Consider the following 19,671-nt stretch of genomic DNA (forward strand, 5'->3'; position numbering starts at 1 on the left):
CCAGTGGCCATTTTACTGCATGTTGTAGGTGCACTCACCGATAATACACTGCAGCCAGCTTTGTAGTGTACTGTGGCCCTTATTCAGATCAGATCGCAGTACAAATTTGTTCTCAAAATGGGCAAAACCATTTGCACTGCAGGTGGAGCAGATGTAACATGTGCAAAAAGATATAAAGTTGGGTGGGGTGCGTTGAAACTGAAATCTAAAATGCAGTGTAAAAATAATGCATCCAGTATTTACTAGAGATGTGCGGGCTCGGATTCCTCAGATCCGAGCCAGCACGGACGTCATCAATCCGGGCCCGGGCCTGCCTCTGCTGAGTCTGCTCCTGTATAGTCAGTCACAGTGTGATAGTCCACTGGTGCTGCTAGTGCCACTGCCTGCCTTGCACTGCCTAGTGTCTGCTGCAGTCTGCTCTCTGCTGTTGCCACTGGCTAGTGCCTACCAGTACCTATTGCAGTATATAATTCCAGTGTGCTGTTGCCCCTGGCTACCAGTACCTATCACAGTATAGAATTCCAGTTTGCTGTTGCCACTGGCAGTGGCTACCAGTATTTTATTTATTGCAGTATATAATTCTAGTCTGCTGTTGCCACTGGCTACCAGTATTTATCGCAGTATATAATTCCAGTCTGCTGTTGCCTCTGGCTACCAGTATTATTTATCACAGTATATAAATCCATTCTGCTGTTTCCACTGGCTACCAGTATTTATCGCAGTATATAATTCCAGTCTGCTGTTGCCGCTGGCTACCAGTATTATTTATCACAGTATATAAAAATCCAGTCTGCTGTTTCCACTGGCTACCAGTATTTATCGCAGTATATAATTCCAGTCTGTTGCCACTGGCTACCAGTATTTATTGCAGTATATAATTCCAATCTGCTGTTTCCACTGGCTACCAGTACTATCAGTCCAGGGGTGCCCACATTTGTGCTGTATCCATCCAGGGGTGCCCACATGTGTGCTGTATTTGTCCAGGGGTGCCCCCATGTGTCCTGTATCAGTACTGGGGTGCCCGCATGTGTGCCGTATAATTCCAGGGGTGCCCCATGTGTCCCATATCAGACCAGGGGAGATGCCCTTTTTTTTAATGAAAATAAAATTAAGGTTTTTTTTTTTTTTTTTTTTTTTTTACTGCAAGGGCTGTTAAATGCGCTGTAGTCCAGGGGTGAGCCAAGAGTGCTGTATAATTCATGGGGTGTTGCTAAGTAAGGTGTGCTGCTCTTTTTTATAATTAAAAGAATACACATTTTTATTTTTACTGCAGGAATTTGTCTGCCGTATAATTCCATGCCTGCCGCCATGTGTGCCGTAACATTCCAGGGGTGCCGCCATCTGTGCCGTATAATTCCATGTGTGCTGTAAGGTCAGGGGTGCCACCATCTGTGCCGTATAATTCCTGGGGTAAGCCAAGTCTGCCGTATAATTCATGGGGTGCTGCCAAGTGTGCTGTATTAGTCCAGGGGTGATGCTAAGCATGCCATATCAGTCCATGGGTGATGCTAGGTGTGCCGTATCAGACTAGGGGGGATGCTAAGTGTGCCATATCAGTCCAGGGGTGATGCTAAATGTGCCGTATCAGTCCAGGGGTGATGCTACCTGTGCCATATCAGTCCAGGGGTAATTCTAGGTGTGCAGTATCAGCCTAGAGGGGATGCTAAGTGTGCCATATCAGTCTAGTGTTTGTGCCGCACACTTGTGTGGCTTATCATAGTTATCCAGCTACCTCGGTGTAACCTTTTGCCCTAAAAACAATATTGTAAGGTGTGAGCTGTTCAGAATAGACTGTAAATGAGTGGAAATGAATGTTGTTGAGGTTAATATAACGTAGGAGCAAAAAAAAAAATAATTCTGCGATTTTAGCAGTTTTTATGCTTTTTTTAACAAAAAAATCAGAACCCAAAACCCAAGAAATCCAAACACAAAACACTTAGGAGGTGTTTTGGCAAAACCCATTAGAACCCAAAACCTCAAGGTAATCAGAACCCAAAACCCAAAACCCGAAAAGTGGCCGGTGCACATCTCTAGTATTTACCCTGCACAGAAACAAAATAACTCACACAAATCTAACTCTCTCTATACATGTTACATCTGCCCCACCTGCAGTGCACATGATTTTGCCCATTTTGAGAATGAATTTGTACTGCGATCAGAGCTGAATAAGGGCCTGTATTCGCATGAGACTAGGAAACGTATTTTGCTTGCCATTGTGAAAGCAGAGTAGGATTTTGCAAACCGTGGTAACATTTTGATTTACATAAGCCATACTTGCCTACTTCTGAAAAGTAGTTTCAGGGAGATTATGGTTGGTAGGTGAATTTTGCACAGCGCCCCATTAAGGGGGCGTGTCATGCTCCACCCAAAGGGCGTGGCTACTTCCATATATGGAGAAATTGAGGAAAAAGATTGTGAACGTGGCACCTAGAAGCATGGGTGTGTAATTTAAAATTACATATCCAAATGTACTGTAGATGAGCCCCAAAGCACTTAGTAAGAGCTACTGTACTTGGTAAAGTACTGGGAAATGGTGCTGATGATTCAATGTAAATGTATCTGTCTCTCATTCCTTTTTTCCCCAAAAATGTAACAGTGTAATGTGGGCTAGGTGAAATGAGGGAGATTGCTAGACTAATGAGGGAGAGAGGGAGATTGCTGCTAATTCAGGGAGTCTCCTGCAGAATGCAGGAGGGTAGGCAACTATGACATAAGCCATGGCGTCCTTGACCAAGTAGCTGTCCCTTTCTTATCCACATACTGTGTTATTTAATAAAAAGTTGACAGTTTTGAACGTCACATGTCACATATGTTTGTCAGTGTGGTTATTCTAGTAAGTTTCTTTCAATTATGCTTATGTGGTTGATTTGCATTACAAAGACTTGAGGCCGCTAGGGTGCTTGATACACATAGCAACATGAAAGTTAGTGCTACAGTACAGAGGATATAAAGAGAAGGTTATGGAGTTTGTGGTATACTGTATATGTGATAATGAGGTTAATGATATAGATATGGTGATAGAGGAGTCTGTGGCATAATGATAGTGATTATTATTGTTACTGATAGTGTACATCTGTACTTGGGACATAGGGCAGACTATAGTGCATAGTCTGTGAGGTGTATGGGATTGTAATAAGGAGAGTTGTGCAGTATTTAGTAATGATGAGACTTGTAGTACTTAATCATATACACGTACAGTACAAACAGGTACAATGTACCATCTGTGCTATTACAGCTTTGCTTTATGTATAACCTTGTATAGAAAATTGTTGTGTTAGCAGGAATATATACTGTAACATCCCAAATGAGGATACATCTCAGTGTATGTAATCTTTAGTATAAATGTACCTGCGATGTGTTATGTGCATAGAAGGTGCTGTAAGTGAATATTGCTACTGACAAGTGCAGCAGATGTGCAGCAGATTAGGGACCTTCTTCAGGTCCATTCACCCCCCTGCGCATTAGCATGGGGGGGGTTTCTGCATTTCTGCGCATGTGCAGATGCATGGTGCGTGTGGCAACGGCAAACAGAGTGTTCACTGGGCGTGCACACCCAGGGTTGCGGGCAGGGCGCGTGGAGGGGCTTGCCACAGTGGGCAATGCGATTCCCCCATGGGAACACCCAGCGCAAATTGCATGGTGACACGGGTGTGTGTGTGTGTGGGGGGGGGGTGTCAGCTGCCTGCCCTCTTCCTCCCGAGGGTGCAGGCATATCTGAGTGACCCTAGATTCACTTAGATTTGTGAGAACCTTCGCCATCATTTGATGGTCTGCATCCAGTGCGGACAAACCCGCACACTGCGATGTGGGGGGGGTTGTGTGTAATTATTTGGGAGGGTCTGGCATTTGCCGGGCAGGGTTTGGAGGACTAGCAAGGCTGCAAAATAATCCCCTATGTCTGGAAGTGACTGGAAAGAAGTTCTATGCATATTTACGTCTCACATCAAGGATATCTGCTGTAATGTGACTAAATAATATTAAGTGCATTGGGGGTCAACAGGAAGCCCCAAGCAGTATGGTAGGCCAAGATTGGGATGGATCCCAGCTGCCAATGCGGCAAATTCAGGTGTGTCCGTCAAGCCTTGTGGCAGGCATGGATCTGAACATCAAAGGGTCTACACCTGCCAGAAGTGGGATGTGTGAAGACACCGGAAGCCATGAAGCAGAAGTGAGCCCTACAAAAGATCTACTGCCAGTCACTGCTCTTCAAGTAAAGTTACAGGAAGCGTGTAGGGTGGGTGTGGCTGAACTAGGTTTGGTTCGGATGAACACTACAGGACTGGTAAGCCAAATGTTTTACATCCTACTAGCCCACCAGGATTTGGATATCCATAGGCAGTGTGTCCACCTTCCTTTGCAAGGTCCAAGAGTGCATTCCCATCTGTGCCAGGATCATTGACCGGAGCTTCATTGACAACTAGGAGGTAAGAATGAGTGGTGTGAGGTAAGTGCTTGACTACACCTGCACTGCAGCAAGCTCTGCCTTCTTAGCCACACCTTGTAACAGTAATGCTTACTTCTCAGAGGGAAGAGTGGGGAATGAGGAGGCAATTTTTAATTATTTTGTCCCTGTCAGGACCCAAACTTTAGTTTATAGGCAATTACCGACACGCTGGTGCACTGATCTGCAGAGATCATGTGGGCCTACTTACTATCTGTCACTGTGAGTTCAGTGCACCCCAAGTCTGCCATCTTTCTGCTATCTGATTGCCAATCCTCCTACCAGAAGTGCTGTAGTAGTCACATGATTTAAGTTTTCAATCACTGCTGGGCAAGGAGGATAAAAGGCCAATCGAGACAAGCAGCGTATGACCAGAACACCATTGTTCTATGACTGCATAACTTGGCTCCTGTCCACATCTGATATCTTGCTCGTAAAAATAAAGGCCCTTTTTGTGGTTCACTCGCAAATGCAAATTCCTTCTCAAATGGACAAAAACATGTGTACTGCAGGGGGGCAGATGTAACTTGTGCAGGGAGAATCAGATTTGGGTGAGTTATTTTGTTTCTGTGCAGGGAAAATACTGGCTGCTTTATTTTTACACTGCAATATAAATCTCACTTTGAAGTACAACTTGTACTTCAAAGTGAGATTTATATTGCAGTGTAAAAATAAATCAGCCAGTATTTTCCCTGCACAGAAACAAAATAACTCACCCAAATCTAATTCTCTCTGCACATGTTACATCTGCCCCACCTGCAGTGCACATGGTTTTGTCCATTTGAGAAGGAATTTGCCTTTGCAAGTGAATCAGAATAAGGGCAAAGTTCTAAGCCTGTTTATACTCAATGCTTATATACTGTGTCCTCTGTGCTCCTGCTTTACCAACAGTGCTACTATTCCTTGGTTCCTAACATTCCATTCCAATGGGTTCCAATCTGGTCTGGGGCAACAGTCAGTTCCAGTCTGATTCCAGTACCATTCTAGCCATTTCCAGCCTTGTCAGTGGCAACCGTTGTAGCCAATCCATTTGGTTCTAGTCCACCCTAGAAGCATACTCAGTCTGGCACCAGTATTATTCCAGCTGGTTCCGGACCAGAATTATAGTCAGTCCCAGGCTGACTGCAGTCATTTTCCAGCTGGTTCCAGTCCAGCCATAAAGTATCCATTCCCATTGGGCCATTGTTCTCATTCTCCAGCGTTTCCTCATTCACAAGAATTACATATTAAGCCTTTCAGGTTAGAGACCATAGCTCCAACCACTGACCCCCCCAACTCACATGCACTGTTCTGAGCAGCACAGCTACTGTAATGTCTTAGTAATGATGACTAAGCTGAGTAAGGTGATACTTGCCTATTAGTCTATAACAGGCATTCCCAACCATGGTCCTCAAGGCACACCAACAGTGCAGGTTTTAGTGATATCCAGGCTTCAGCACAGATGGTTTAATCAGAATCACTCAGGTACTAATTAAGTCACCTGTGCTCAAGCCTGGATATTAGAGATGGGTCGTTCCTGAACGAAGCGTATCTTTTGAATGGATCCCTTTAAAGAACGAGTGAGCCGCCGATCCCAAAAAGGTGAGCCGTCTGTCTTTTTCATACGAAAACGACCCACCCTCTCGCCTGGTGGATAAGAACGAAATTAAGTACAGGTGAAATCTCGCGAGAGCTATCGACCTCTCGCAAGATTTTATGCTCTGTTAATATAAAATTAACCCTTTTTTTTTTCAATGTGAGTCGGAGAGTCGTGTGAATGATCCGGATCTTTTTCACTGACTGAACCGTTGGTTCCCGGCTTGTCTAAGTGAACCGTTTTGCCCATCTCTGCTGGATATCACTAAAACCTGCACTGTTGGTGTGCCTTGAGGACCGTGGTTGGGAATGCCTGGTCTATAAGAACCAGGACCCCCTATCTACAGATATAAACACGCTCATCATGGCTGCGGTGCAGATGCAGGTGTCAGTTTGGCGATCCTAGTCACACCGAAGACTCAGGATGTCAGGCTGCCAGCTAATGTAATGCTAATGGTGCCACACAGACGTGCACACATTTCAGGATACAAGTCACACCCACGCCATGTCAGAGCCATCATGAGCATGGCTACATCTGTAATTAAAAATAGGAAGAGGAAGTTGAATAAAGTTGTCTGTCCTGAAGTCCAGGAACAGAGCATTTTCTCCCTGAAGGAGAGAGTCAGGTAGGTAACCCGGCATGTTTCCGATTGGATAATCTCACATGTGGGAACTAGGGTTACCACCTAGTCCCTTTAATTCCGGACACATATTAATTACACAGGTTCTGTGGCTGGCTGACTTCAAGACTCCACTTCACCTGATTTTAAACTGCCACAGAACCTGTGTAATTAACATGTGTCCGGAATTAAAGGGACTAGGTGGTAACCCTAGTGGGAACTCCCAGCTAACCAGGGGGTTCTACCTGTTTTTTGTATGTATTTAGAAATAAATATAATTGTTACTTTGTTTGCACTATTGCATGACCATACCTCCCAACATGAACCTAGGAGGGACACAATGCTCTGTTATTGGACTTCCATTTTAATGTATGATTGCCATCACCTGTTTTAAAAGTTGATCGATAAGAAAGGCATTTTCAACACAGGTGATGGTAACTAATCATACATTATGATGGAAGTCCCGGAATAGAGCATTGTGTCCCTACTGGAGAGGGTCATGTTGGCATACCTCCCAGCATGACCCTCTCCAGGAGGGAAACAATGCTCTGTTTCTGGACTTCCCTCTTAATTTATGATTGCCATCACTTGTGGGGAGCTAGGTAATTGAGGAGAAGGGTGTTTCAACTCAGGTGACGGCACTTATATTATTATTATTATATTATATATAATTTTTAAAATAAAGAATGTGTGAAGTATGTGGTCCTGCTAGGAGGGCGAGTCAGCCTCAGAAGCAATATTGAAGGCTTTTTTTTATTAACTGATGCAAAGTTGCAGGGGAGGAGAGGTGCCCCCTTGGAAGCAGGAGCCTGGCCGCATATCACTCCATTGCCTCCCAGAGTTATGCCTCTGCTTCCACTGCTCACGGAAATGCATCGAGCAATGATATCATAGTGTTGACACACCAAACAAGCATGAGTGGCTGGATTGCCTCAAAGATGACTGTGATTACATCTGTAAATGTATTTAGTGCCTGTGCGTCTGGGCATAACTCTACTTCACATTACAGACCATCTCACAGGGCTGCCTACCCAGGGACGTGCAGTCAGGGGAGGCAGTGCCTCCCCTGTCATTAATGATTAAAATAATAATAAAATACAAAGAAAATACTTATGACACATATTATGTGTCATAAGTATATGCTTTGTATTATTATAATAATTTTTACTCAATTTTTTTTTTATTCATTAGTTTAGGAGGCACCAAGAGCGGTGCCTCCCGCTGTCCATGATACTGTAAAAGACACAGGGGCGGGCAGTGGGCAGGGCTAAGAACCGAGCTGGAAAAGCTCATTTTAAAAAGTTGTATAGGCGGCACCTATAGCGGTGCCTCGGTGACAGGGACGTGCTTTTCTGCCTATATGACAGGACACCCCAGTCACTGAGACAGATGTGATTGGGCACAGTGGCGCTGTCTCAGTGACAGGGGCGTGCTTTCATATAGGCAGAAAACACGTCCCTGACTGCCACCAAGGAACTTCTATAGGTGCCGTCTATAGTATAGTACTGTTGCATGCAGAGGAGCCCTGGCTCGTCCACTGACTTGTTATGCGGGCGGGCGGGGAGTGGGGGGGGGGGAGCGGCGGTGCCATGCTGGCCTGCCGGGCTGCTCTGACTTGTAATGCGGGTGGGGAAATGGCGTGCCGGGCTGGGCTGCCAGCTCACGATGCTATCTGCTATCAGTGTCCGGGATCCCTCTTCCGCCTCCCGCCGGCACTCTGTCTCCGTGTCCCTGTCCCAGGAACGCTCCTGTCACTGCTGCCAGTTCTACTTGGGTAAGCAGTGCCTTTTCTAAACAGAAATGTGTGTTTAGCACTTGTGGAGGGTGGGGGCTGTGTTTTTTTAAGTGGCACAGGTGTTTGTGTTAAGGGACAGAAGTGTATAACTGTGTATTTGTGTAAAGTGAGAGGTGTGTACTGTGTGTTTTTGTAAAATAAGTGTGTTTTTAAATGATCACAGTGTTTGCCTCACCAACCATGAACATCACCGCACGTCACTGTGCCTACCTGACCCTCTCCTTCAGGCAGAAAATGCTCTGTCCCTGATCTTACCATCACCACAGGTGATGGTAATCATACATTACCAGGGAAGTCCAGGAACAGAGCATTTTCTCCCTGAAGGAGAGGGTCAGGTAGGCAAATCCTGCCATCTCATCAGCATACCTCCCAACATGACCCTCTCCAGGAGGGACACAATGCTCTGCTCCTGGAGTTTCTTCGTGTTGGTAGGTAGGTAGGCATCAGGGGCAGATGTAAAATGTGCAGGAATTTAGATTTGGGTGCGATGCGTTCAAATTTAAATCTGAAATGCAGTGTAAAGGAGAGTACACACTGGCTGATTGATTGGTCGCTATATTGATGCATGGCGACGTTCACAGTTATATCGCATAGGCTGTGCAACACAGCTGATGCCCGATTTATATAAAGATATTTCAGCACATCGTGCTGTGTGTACAGGCGATCTGCCGACCACCAGTACAGCTGCGCCTGGAGCTGCCTGTGATTGACAGCTCAGTGGGCAGGTGCATTCAAATGTACCCGCCATTTGTGATGTCCGTCCCCATGGATCAGGCAGTGTGTATGGAGAACAAGCTGCCCGATCCGTCTATAGATATATTTGCAGATCAGTTGATCTGCAGATATATCTACAACTAGTGTGCAACCAGCTTTAAGGTCTATATACACCTATTTTAAAGAGACCTGGCTAGGACCTGGATCGCTTAGAAAGTAAGCACGGATCACTCCATGTTTATGCCCCCGAGTGATATTGATGCCTGACTAGCATGTGTGTCAGAGATACGTGCTGAGCGGTCTGTGTTAAATGAAATTGCTCAGTACGGGGCTCCTAACGCCCTGTGTGTTTGCACCTTAAAAGTAAAGCTGTCTAACATCTGTGTGCTGCATGCAAAATCAACCAGTATTTACCCTGCACAGAAAACAGTATAAATATATTTGCTCAGCTTGCATCGCACCCTGATTATTTCCATATACAAAACTACTTGCTTATTTTTGCTTTACTTCTACATCAGAACCAGGTCTAGCTAAACTGTCAGCTATCAGCTGAATCACAAAGGGTTACATGTTGGAAAGAAGGGAAACTGGGAGGGTTAGTGATCCAAAGTCAAACCCATCCCTTTATGCAGAGCAAGCTGTAACTCATCTAAGATTCACTGACTCCAGCAGCATTAATGGTGTAGAAGCATCCAGCTGAAACCATGGCGGGATTCAGAAGTTTCTCTATCATCCTTATTGCCCTGAGTCTCGCAGCAGCACCCTTGGCCAGTGCAAAACTTTTGGTGTTCTTGATCGATGGGCTAAGATTTGATTATATAAATGATAAAGAACTTGAAACACTTCCAGGCTTTAAGTACATTGTGGAAAGTGGTGTTAAAGTGGATTATATGACCCCAGACTTTCCTAGCCTTTCCTATCCAAACTACTATACTCTAATGACAGGTGAGTACAGCACTTGTGGCAAATACTTTCAACTGTGTGTTTGCAATATATAGTATAATGTTGTGTATGAAATACATATTGGATTTATAATATCATGTAATTCTGGTCCTTTGCTGTACTTCCTGGTGAAAGATATACTGCTTCCATAACTGTTCCTAAAAATCACTACTAAACGCTGTGAGCGGGTTGAGGTGTGATGTGCAGTAACAAAGCACAATCCGCTCAGGTGCTGGCCACGCTGCTCTTCAGTACCATCTCCTGTGATATGTGCAGGTGTGCCGGGATTTCTGCCAAAGCTCAAAGGTTTACATAGCAAGATGGTGACGTTACAGAGGACCAAAAGATAAGAGCTCAGAGCTGCCAGAAATCTGTTGTAACATTTTATGCCCCATTTATGCGCAGGTCTGGTCATCATGGTACACGGGGGATCGAACTATAGCCCTGCACACATGGGGCAATATTAGCCAGAATCGCTGGCTAACTGGTCGCTGCGTGACCATATCGCCCGTGTTTTCTAATGAGTACAGGGTGATATCGCTAGGAGGGCGCTCCCACAACCAGCTCTGTACTGGTCGCAGGAGCATGAGTCTTTGATTCTGACTAGAAAGCGCTGGTCGCAAGTGCACCAGCGTCCAGCACTTTCTAGTCAAAATGAGGTCACCAGCGTCTCCCCCATACCCTCCCTCTCACAGCCACTAGGAGTGAGGACAGCAACCGCCAGCGCACAGCACTCTTCAACCCATTTCTTCCACCACATCGGGGCACATTAGTTAAACTGAGTGTCCTTGTCACCCATGTATAGTTTACTGGTGTTGCAAATAATTAAAATGACCCCTGTCCTTTTATTCCCCTCCAGAAGCACTGCCCACAACCCATGTCAAATAAAAAATAAATTTGAAGAGGTTAAAAAAACTAAGTAAAGACCTAATCGCTTGCGATTTTCAGTCAAAATCGGTGGTCTCTGATGAAAGCGGTACACTGAGCGATTTGGTCGCTGAACGATATTAAGCCAAAATCACTCAGCAACCAAATCGCACCGTGTGTACACACCTTATCTCATAAGAAATGGGGTTAAAAAGTTGCTAACATATTTTTTCTACAACATATGTTTCTAAACATACCATTAGTAGTATGTGTGCCTGGCACATTACATGAGAAGTTATTTATGAAATGCACCTGTTTATAGCCAGTCCATATGTGAATGTTTGTGAAGGATGGTGATTCGCACACATTGCAGTGTATTGCTATCCTCAGCTGTTGTGTGCTGCTCCGCTAACTGGAGCTTTGTCTCTACACTGCAACGTAATGCAAGGTTCTGCTAGCATGGGCGCAAATTCCCATCACAGGGTTCCTTAGCAAAATTTATGAATGGGTCTCCACACCCAAGCATCTCCAACCTCCTGGAATTACAGGGCCTGTCTGTTCTATGTATGGCCCTATGCATGCAGGGTGGCATCCAGTTTGGGCTATCCGTTCCACATTGATAGGAATCACCATGCAACTAAATGTCTCCATTGCGTATGCTTAGAATAATCAGAGCAGGAGCCATCAAAGTCAGTGCTTTTCTCCTGGAAGTAACCTTTCCTTGTCTGGTACCTTCACTGGTAGGATGATAAACCATTAGTACTGATGTACACCCTCAATGTATGACTCTGTTCTTTATTATGGTCCTGTCTCTTATACACATAATGCCCCCGGTAGTGCTTCTTATACACATAATGTCATCAGTAGTGCCAATTACCGTACACATGGGTATGGGTCATATGGTCGACCACTAAAGGTCAACACATAAAATAGATTGGAAGGTCGACACAAGCATTAGGTCAACAATGGAAAGGTCGACAGTCAAAAGATCGACATGAGTTTTTCGCGTTTTATGTCCCAAATTGTGATGTGTTGACCTGGACACCATATCAGACGCTCGGCATACTATACTCCCTCCACGCCCTGTTGGCACAAGTCAGCTGAAATAAATTTGAAAAACTCATGTTGACCTTTTGACTGTCAACCTACCCTGTCGACCTATTTCATGTGTCAACATTTAGTGGTTGACCTAATGTATGACAACCTTCATAGTGTCGACCTAGTGACCGTATTCCTTACACCTAATGTCCCCAGTAGTGCTATTACACCTAATGTCCCCAGTAGTGCTATTACACCTAATGTCCCCAGTAGTGCTATGACACCTAATGTCCCCAGTAGTGCTATGACACCTAATGTCCCCAGTAGTGCTATTACACCTAATGTCCCCAGTAGTGCTATTACACCTAATGCCCACCGTAGTACATTGCGCTCATAATGTCCCCAGTCATGCTCGTCGTCTTCTCCGGCCTCCGCAGATCTTGGTGCCATCAGTCTCTGAAGCTTCTGCTACCTGTCATTGAAACATTTCAAATATGGTGCTGGCTCATGAGCCAATCGGAGCTGGGCGGATGGGGAGGGGCGGAGGGGGGCTGGCGGACCGTGACTGTCGACCTAATGCTTGTGTTGACCTTCCATCCATGTTGACCTATTTCAGTTGTCGACCCAATGCACGTCGACCTTTGGTCTGTCAGCCCAACTACCGTATATACATTTCTGACTCCTCTGTTTTATATTAACTCTTTTGTGCTCAGACCCCTTGCCATGTTTTGCCTGCATTGCTTAGTATGCACTGCCTTCCCTAAATCTGGCTTCTCTACATATAGAAATTGTCAGTCCATGTCCTGACCTAGGTTCTGTGTGACCACATGTCTTCTTCTACCTGGGATCTCTACCTTTATACTACTACTATAAAACTATGGGTGACATTTTAATGGTTTGCGATTTTTAGGCACGTTCCAAAATCGCACCATATCGCACTTTTTAAATTAGCAATTTTTGCCTAATTTTGCATATTTAATGAGATGCAAATTCACAGCAAACAAGTGCGTGCAATTTTTAGTCATGAAAATGTGCGATTTTTGAGGACATGCGCGATTTTGTATATATATTAAAAAAATTGGAGTGGGGCCCCCCTCCTGAGCATAACCAGCCCCGAGCTCAAAGAACCGGCCTGATTTAATAAAATAGTTAAATACACAAACACACCACAGACAATAATACTTTATTATTTACAGCTGGGGTTGCCAACTCCAGTCCTCGAGAGCTACCAACAGTTAATGTTTTCCAGATCTCCTCACAGAATCACAAGTGAAGTAATTAGCTCCACCTGTGGATCTTCTAAAATGTGTTAGTGAGTAAAGAGTATACCTTTTGCAGCGGCTAGGTTGTCTGAAAAATGTGAACTGTTGGTAGCTCTCGAGGACTGGAGTTGGCTACGACTGACATACGGAGCCCATTCAGCCAGATTCTTACCTATGTTGATAGTAGTTTGGTCCCCTTGTCCAGAAGAATCCATTTGGGGTACCTGTTGAAAGAAAACATACTCACCACTACTTCTCCGGGACCCTGGCAACGCTGTAGCAACAAGCCGGTCTTCTGTTTACTTCTGGAGCTCCGCCCCCAGACCGCTAGTTAGGCCCGCCCAGAAGCCAATCATGTTCGGCCATCTGGATTTCCCCGAACATGATTGGCTGCTGGGCTGGCCTAACTACCGGTCTGGGGGCGGAGCTCCAGAAGTAAATAGAAGTCCGGCTTGTTGCTACAGCATTGCAGGGATCCTGGAGAAGTACCAAAGGCAGCTGGTGAGTATGTTTTCTTTCAACAGGTACCCCAAATGGATTCTTGTGTGTGTGTGTGTGTGTGTGTGTGTGTGTTTGTGTGTTCTTTCAACAGGTACCCCAAATGGATTCTTGTGTGTGTGTGTGTGTTTGTGTGTTTGTGTGTTTTAAAGGATGTATTAAAGTTGTTTTTTTTTTTTTTTTTTTTTTTCAACTTTTCTTCATTATTGGTCATCAATGAAGATACCTAGATGTGTTTGAAATCTCATTTTGAATTGTTAGTTTTGGTATGCCCATAAAAGAAACTCTCTATCATCCTTAATTTGAGTGAAAACTACGTCCAATTTTCTCCCATCACTGGGTGCATTTGGTGAAGGCGAATACATGCCCTAAAGATTCCTTTATGAGTATATTATTACACACTTCATTGTGGGTGTGGTATGTCCCCTTGTGGTCTAGAAGTTTCTATTGATTCCTCTTAACCTTTTTGCAGTCCAAATTTTTATCTTTTTTTTATAATTCAAATAGTCTGGTTTAAATTGTATTTTTTTTTTTAATTATTATAAAAAAAATGGTCTACAATGAATGTTGAACGATGTTAATGTTCTTATTTTAAAGTGACTCACCATTGGATCTGCAACGTAGCGCTAGGGCTGTTGAGCCTGACTAGACATTGGACCTGAAAGGGTTAATTATTATACAATCCTACACATTGTGGTTTTATTTATTGTGTCGCAGGGATTTCACCCAGGTGGAGTGAGGTTTACCTGATCGCTGGGCTCCAGATATATACAGACCAGTGATCAGTTCTGAATCAGGCCCCAAGAACAGAAATGCACTGAATAAAATGACCCCTGCTCCCACTCTTGGAATTCAAACCCCGCCCATTATGTAAATACCCTTTTATAGTGGAAGATTTTTAGCAAAGTCTTTCACCTCCTGAACATATCTTGCTCTTTGGGGAAAATAGCTCAGTGCACTACTTTGGTGAAAGATATCTTTCAGAGATTTTGGTAAAGTCCTTTGAAATTAAAATCTCTTAAGGCCCATACGCACTGGTCGACTTTGAGCTGAAAGTCACTCAAAACAGCAGGTTTGAGCGGCTTTCAGCTCAAAGCCCCCCAGTGTGTATGCCCTGGCAATGAGCGCTGTTGCGCGCTCCCGCAACATCGCCAGGAAAGCCGCTCATCTGCTGGTTATACCAGCAGATGAGCGGCTTTCAGGATGGCTTTGGATAGCACTCCGCTATGCAACGCGTCCGCCCCCCCCCCCCCCCTCCGTCAGCGCCGGGCAGGGGGAAAGCCGCTCAGTGTGTATGCACTGAGCGGCTTTCCCCGCAGCGATGATGTCATAATCATCGCTGTCCATTACAGATGTGCAGTCTCGGATTCCAGAGATCCGAGCCCCCACGAACGTCATCATTCCAAGCCCTGTTCCGAGCAGCGTTCGGAGATTCCCGCCTGACTCGGGTCCGTCCGCGTGGTCAGAACGTCATCTCCCGGCGCCTGATTTCGCAAAGCTTTAAATAGCGGCTGCTGCGCCTGCCATCTTCACTCCAGTCTAGTAGTGGGTTGGGAGAGGGTGTGTTGGTGCTGAGGCTTAAACTTGAGCTTGAACGCAATATTTTTTATTCGCTGGGGCTGTCTCTCAGTGCTGCTGTGTAGTCTAACTGTGTACTTGTAGTACTACTGTCTCCTCTGTGCAGTCTACCTCTGGTGTGCTGTGCTGTAATTATTTTATTTGCTGGGGCTGTCTCCCTCAGTGCTGCTGTGTACTCTGTTCTCCTCTCTGCTTAGGGTGGGCTCTCCCTAGCAAGGAGGACCGTCTAACTGTGTACCTGTAGTACTACTGTCTCCCCGCTTCTCGGCCTTTTGGCTAAGATCAAGTGTAGTATCTGTTCTTATCAGTGGGTATGGACTGGCCTCTGGCAGAGAATAGAGAAAGGCTGGACTGAGTAGCTGCTCTGATGGGCGGAGGGTGTGGGACCCCTCTTTTTTGCCTGGGAGTGGTGAAAAGTCTGGCTGAGTACCTTTACCTTGGGATCGGAGAAACACTGAGACTGAGTAGATTGCTCTTCCGAGGGGGCCGCAACCCCTATGGGAGTCTTTCGAAAAGCCCAGTGGAGTACCCATTCCCATGCCAGGGGCTGGAAAGTGCCCTATGATGGGAGCAGAGAAACACTTGGTCGGACGCTGATCGGTCGGCTGCTTGGAGTCCGAGGCTGCACTGTGCCCCCGGGAAACTCGGGGGTGCCGAACATGCACGGGTGATCCCAAAATCACCATGCACTAGCACTGCGCACTTCCCTCTAGGTTAGCGCTTCACGTCCTTACCTCGTCCTTTTGGATGGGGTAGAACAATTTTTCACACCCCCACCCCGGCCTTCTGGCTGGGGTCCTCTTTATTATTTATTTCTCTTCTTCTTCACGTTCGTGCACTTTCACATTTTCTGCTTTCTGTAGTTTGTCACGTTTTTTTGGGTAGTGTGGTCGACCCTTACGGGCCTTCTATTTCCCCAATGTGCCGCAGCTCTCGCCTTTTGGGGAGAGCTTCGGTCCCCTAGAGGACGACCCGAGCAAGGCGGAGGGAAGTCTACTGAGGGTCTTTCCAAACCTTCGGGTGCAGAGGACCCACCGTCCTAACCCTTCCGGGGGTTGAGGAATGAGGGTCTCTCTAAGCTTCGGCGAAGAGGACCCACCGTTCCCTATTTTCCCCTCTTCGGCCTTATGGCTGAGAGGGGTTAGGGGAAAAACGGGGCACTTCTCCTTCAGGAGATAGCCCAATTCGATCGCACGGCCCCCTTTGCACGTGTTTAGGCACAGCACTGGTGGTAGGGAGCACACCTCGGGCTCCTGAGTTTTTTCAAACTCAACTACTGTCTCCTCTGTGCTGGGGCCTACCTCTGGTGCTGTGCTGTAATATATATTATATGAATAATTAATTATATTATATATAGTCCACTGGTGCTGCCTGCACTGAATCTGCCAGTATTATTTAGTTACTCAGTCCACTGTTGCCACTGGCAGTGCTACTGCCTACCTAGTGTACCTACCTAGTACCAGGGCTATTTTTCTGCAGGCTCCAGCAGGAACTGTGGCCCTTATTCTAGTTCAATATTTCAACACCTGCCGTCAGCACTTCCGGGTTCAGCGGGGTTCGCGTCTCTGGTAGTGGAGGCTGATGGAGCAGGGTGGGCTCAACTCGCTGGGGGAGGAGACTTAGTTGCTGTGTGGATGCTGTATGTCGGTCTGTGGAACCAACGCGTTTCTGCCCTAGTGGGGCCTTTTTCAAGGATCCACACAGCAACTAAGTCTCCTCCCCCAGCGAGTTGAGCCCACCCTGCTCCATCAGCCTCCACTACCGGAGACGCGAACCCCGCTGAACCCGGAAGTGCTGACGGCAGGTGTTGAAGCGGCATAGAACGACAGCCGGCGTCATCACCCACAGCAGACGCCGGCGCTATCTCCATACTGTGGACGACGTCGAGGGACCTTCCAGACAAGAGAAGAAGCATCGGGTATCAGGTACATGCACGGTGCACCGCCGAAGGTGTTTGGGACGCCAGCCCTCGACGACACCCTGACACCTTCCTTGACCCACCCGCTGGTTTCCATCCTCCAGGACGCCATTTGACTCTCCACCATTGACTTTTGTCCGGGACTTTTCTGTGGGCATAGTCCACATTGATATCAGCTACCTACCCCCCACCCGCATTTCCCCGCTCCCCGATATCACCTACCTACCCCCCACCACATCCACCACCGCCCCACCATTCCCACCACTGCAGTATCATTATACCCCAGAGGACCGCCAGTGCATCCCACTGTGCCCTACCATCTGCCTTCCCGGCCGGGAACGGCACTGCACACACAGACCACATCTGTGTGTCCCTCTGTACAAATAAATACTGTTTTTTCACCCCATGTTTTGTTTCACAGACCCATTCATTTCCAACACACAGGTTACACTAAGGGTACCATATATCATTTATTTGTAGTGCCTGAGCGCTGGTCAAAACTATCAGCATCAATTCTAGAGTTTGGGATCACTCGACTTAGCAGCCGGCCATTTGGGTTCAGAGTGCCATGATCAATTTCCAAATCCACATATCGTCAGACTATGATAGACCGTCATTTGGTCCACCACTAATGGTTGACAGGGTCAAAAGGTCGACCGGGTTTAAAGGTCGAGACACAATAGGACGACAGTGTTTAAAGGTCGACATGGTCAAAAGGTTGACATGGAAAATGTCAACAAGCCTTTTTTTTTTTTTTTACTAAAATTTCAACCGACATGTGCCGACAGGCGGTATTTCATGCCCTACCATCCACTAGTGCAGTGGTCAGGGAACTCGGTCCTCATTACCCCACACAGTGCATGTTTTGCTGGTAACCCAGCAGGTGCACAGGTGCACTAATTACTCACAGACACATTTTATAAGGTCTGCAGGTGGAGTTAATTATTTCACTTGTGATTCTGTGAGACCTGCAAAACATGCACTGCGTGGGGTAATGAGGACCGAGTTCCCTGACCACTGCACTAGGGCGTGGAGGGAGAATAAAATAGTGTCGTGAGTGCAGCGAGGCACCGAGCCCGAAGCATGGCAAGCGCAGTGTGCCATGCGAGGGGACGCGGTAGACTTAGTGTCCATGTCGACAGAGACACCCTAAAAACAATAAAAACTCTTGTCGACCTTTTGATACTGTCAACCTTTTACCTGTCGACTTTGTGACCATTAGCGGTCGACCATATGACTGTCTACCACGAGACTGTCTATGATGCATACCATAACCCTCATTGTGACTTAAAGGCAAACTGACCATAGAGTAATATGATGATAATTGATCATTTTGTTTCCCCCCACTGTATTTCCGAACAGGCTGTAGTTCCTGCCCAACCAGCCTCTAGAGCAGGGGTGGGGAACCTTTTTTGTGACAAGGGCCGTTTGTATGGGGAAAAAATCCTTCGGGGGCCATATGTAAAAATTTCTCTTACAAATTGTCCTGCTGCAGCCGTCCCACTCTCTGGCGGCTGCCGCTGAATAGGACTGACAGTCTCCGGCTGCTGTTGATTAAGAGGAAACTCGTGAGAACTACCGACCTCTCACGAGAATTTCCCTGTACTTGACTCCCAGCAAAGCTGCCAGGCGGGTGGGAGGGCCACTCAGACCGGCTACGGGGGCCTCATATGGCCCCCGGGCCTGAGGTTCCCCACCCCTGCTCTAGAGCATGGAGGGAGAATAGAATAGTTTGCCGAGAGCAGCGAGGCACCGTGCCCGAAGCATTGCAAGCGCAGCAAGCCATTTGAGGGGCTGCCGTGCACTTACACAGTGTCCAGAACTAGACGTCTAGATCTAGGCGCCTAAAATAATATTAAAAATACCTGTCGACCTTCCGGTGTCAACCTATGGAGTGTCGACCTAACGATCCATACCCATTGTCTGTGTCCCATGGCAGAATTCCATGCATCTTTGCAGTGTACACGCCCAAATCCCTATACTTGGTGATAATTGTGATCTGGGTTAGTTTGTGCCAGGCAATATATGGTGCAAAGCAAAGACCTGGAAACAGACATAACTACATTTCTGTATACATATTGATTGTGATGAGATGTAATCATTGACCTGTATGAGAACGTTCCATTAAAGAAGTTATGTCTCCTCAGTCACAAGTGCAGATCTAGTTGAAATGTGTTGCACTTTTGCAAGCTCCGTTCCCATACATGTGACCTGCCACAACATAAAAGATACACTATGCTGATAGATGTATAAAGTTAAATCCTGATAGCTTTATAATGATGGAAGATGGAATTGATACAGCACTCACTGGTCACTTAATTAGCAAGTTGGTTCCTTGAAGTTGGCTTCAGAACGTCTTCCAACTTTCTGCCCAAACTCGTTTTGCCTTGAGGGATGCTTGGTAAGATCTGGAACTGTTATTT

The 19,671-nt window shown here is 46.2% G+C and overlaps 1 protein-coding gene and 1 pseudogene across 4 annotated transcripts in view; both read left to right on the top strand.

Moving 5' to 3' along the window:
* The first annotated feature begins 4,284 nt into the window (after positions 1–4,284).
* Positions 4,285–19,671, top strand: part of ENPP6 (ectonucleotide pyrophosphatase/phosphodiesterase 6) — a 48,860-nt gene continuing 33,473 nt past the window's right edge. Inside the window, exon 1 of one of the 4 annotated variants that reach the window (XM_083170498.1) lies at positions 4,285–4,424. Coding sequence is in view for 2 of the 4 variants with exons in the window: in XM_083170476.1 (XP_083026602.1) it covers positions 9,850–10,090 (241 nt within the window). In the remaining 2 variants the exon portion in view is untranslated. Of the gene's footprint in view, positions 4,425–5,939; positions 6,023–6,396; positions 6,643–9,765; positions 10,091–19,671 lie in introns of those variants that run through there. The other 3 variants (XM_083170481.1, XM_083170490.1, XM_083170476.1) reach the window with 3 other exon arrangements.
* Positions 15,587–15,722, top strand: LOC146045278 (U2 spliceosomal RNA; annotated as a pseudogene).

The sequence above is a fragment of the Crinia signifera genome, chromosome 1 (assembly GCF_055691185.1).
Source record: "Crinia signifera chromosome 1, ASM5569118v1, whole genome shotgun sequence".
Taxonomy (NCBI): domain Eukaryota; kingdom Metazoa; phylum Chordata; class Amphibia; order Anura; family Myobatrachidae; genus Crinia; species Crinia signifera.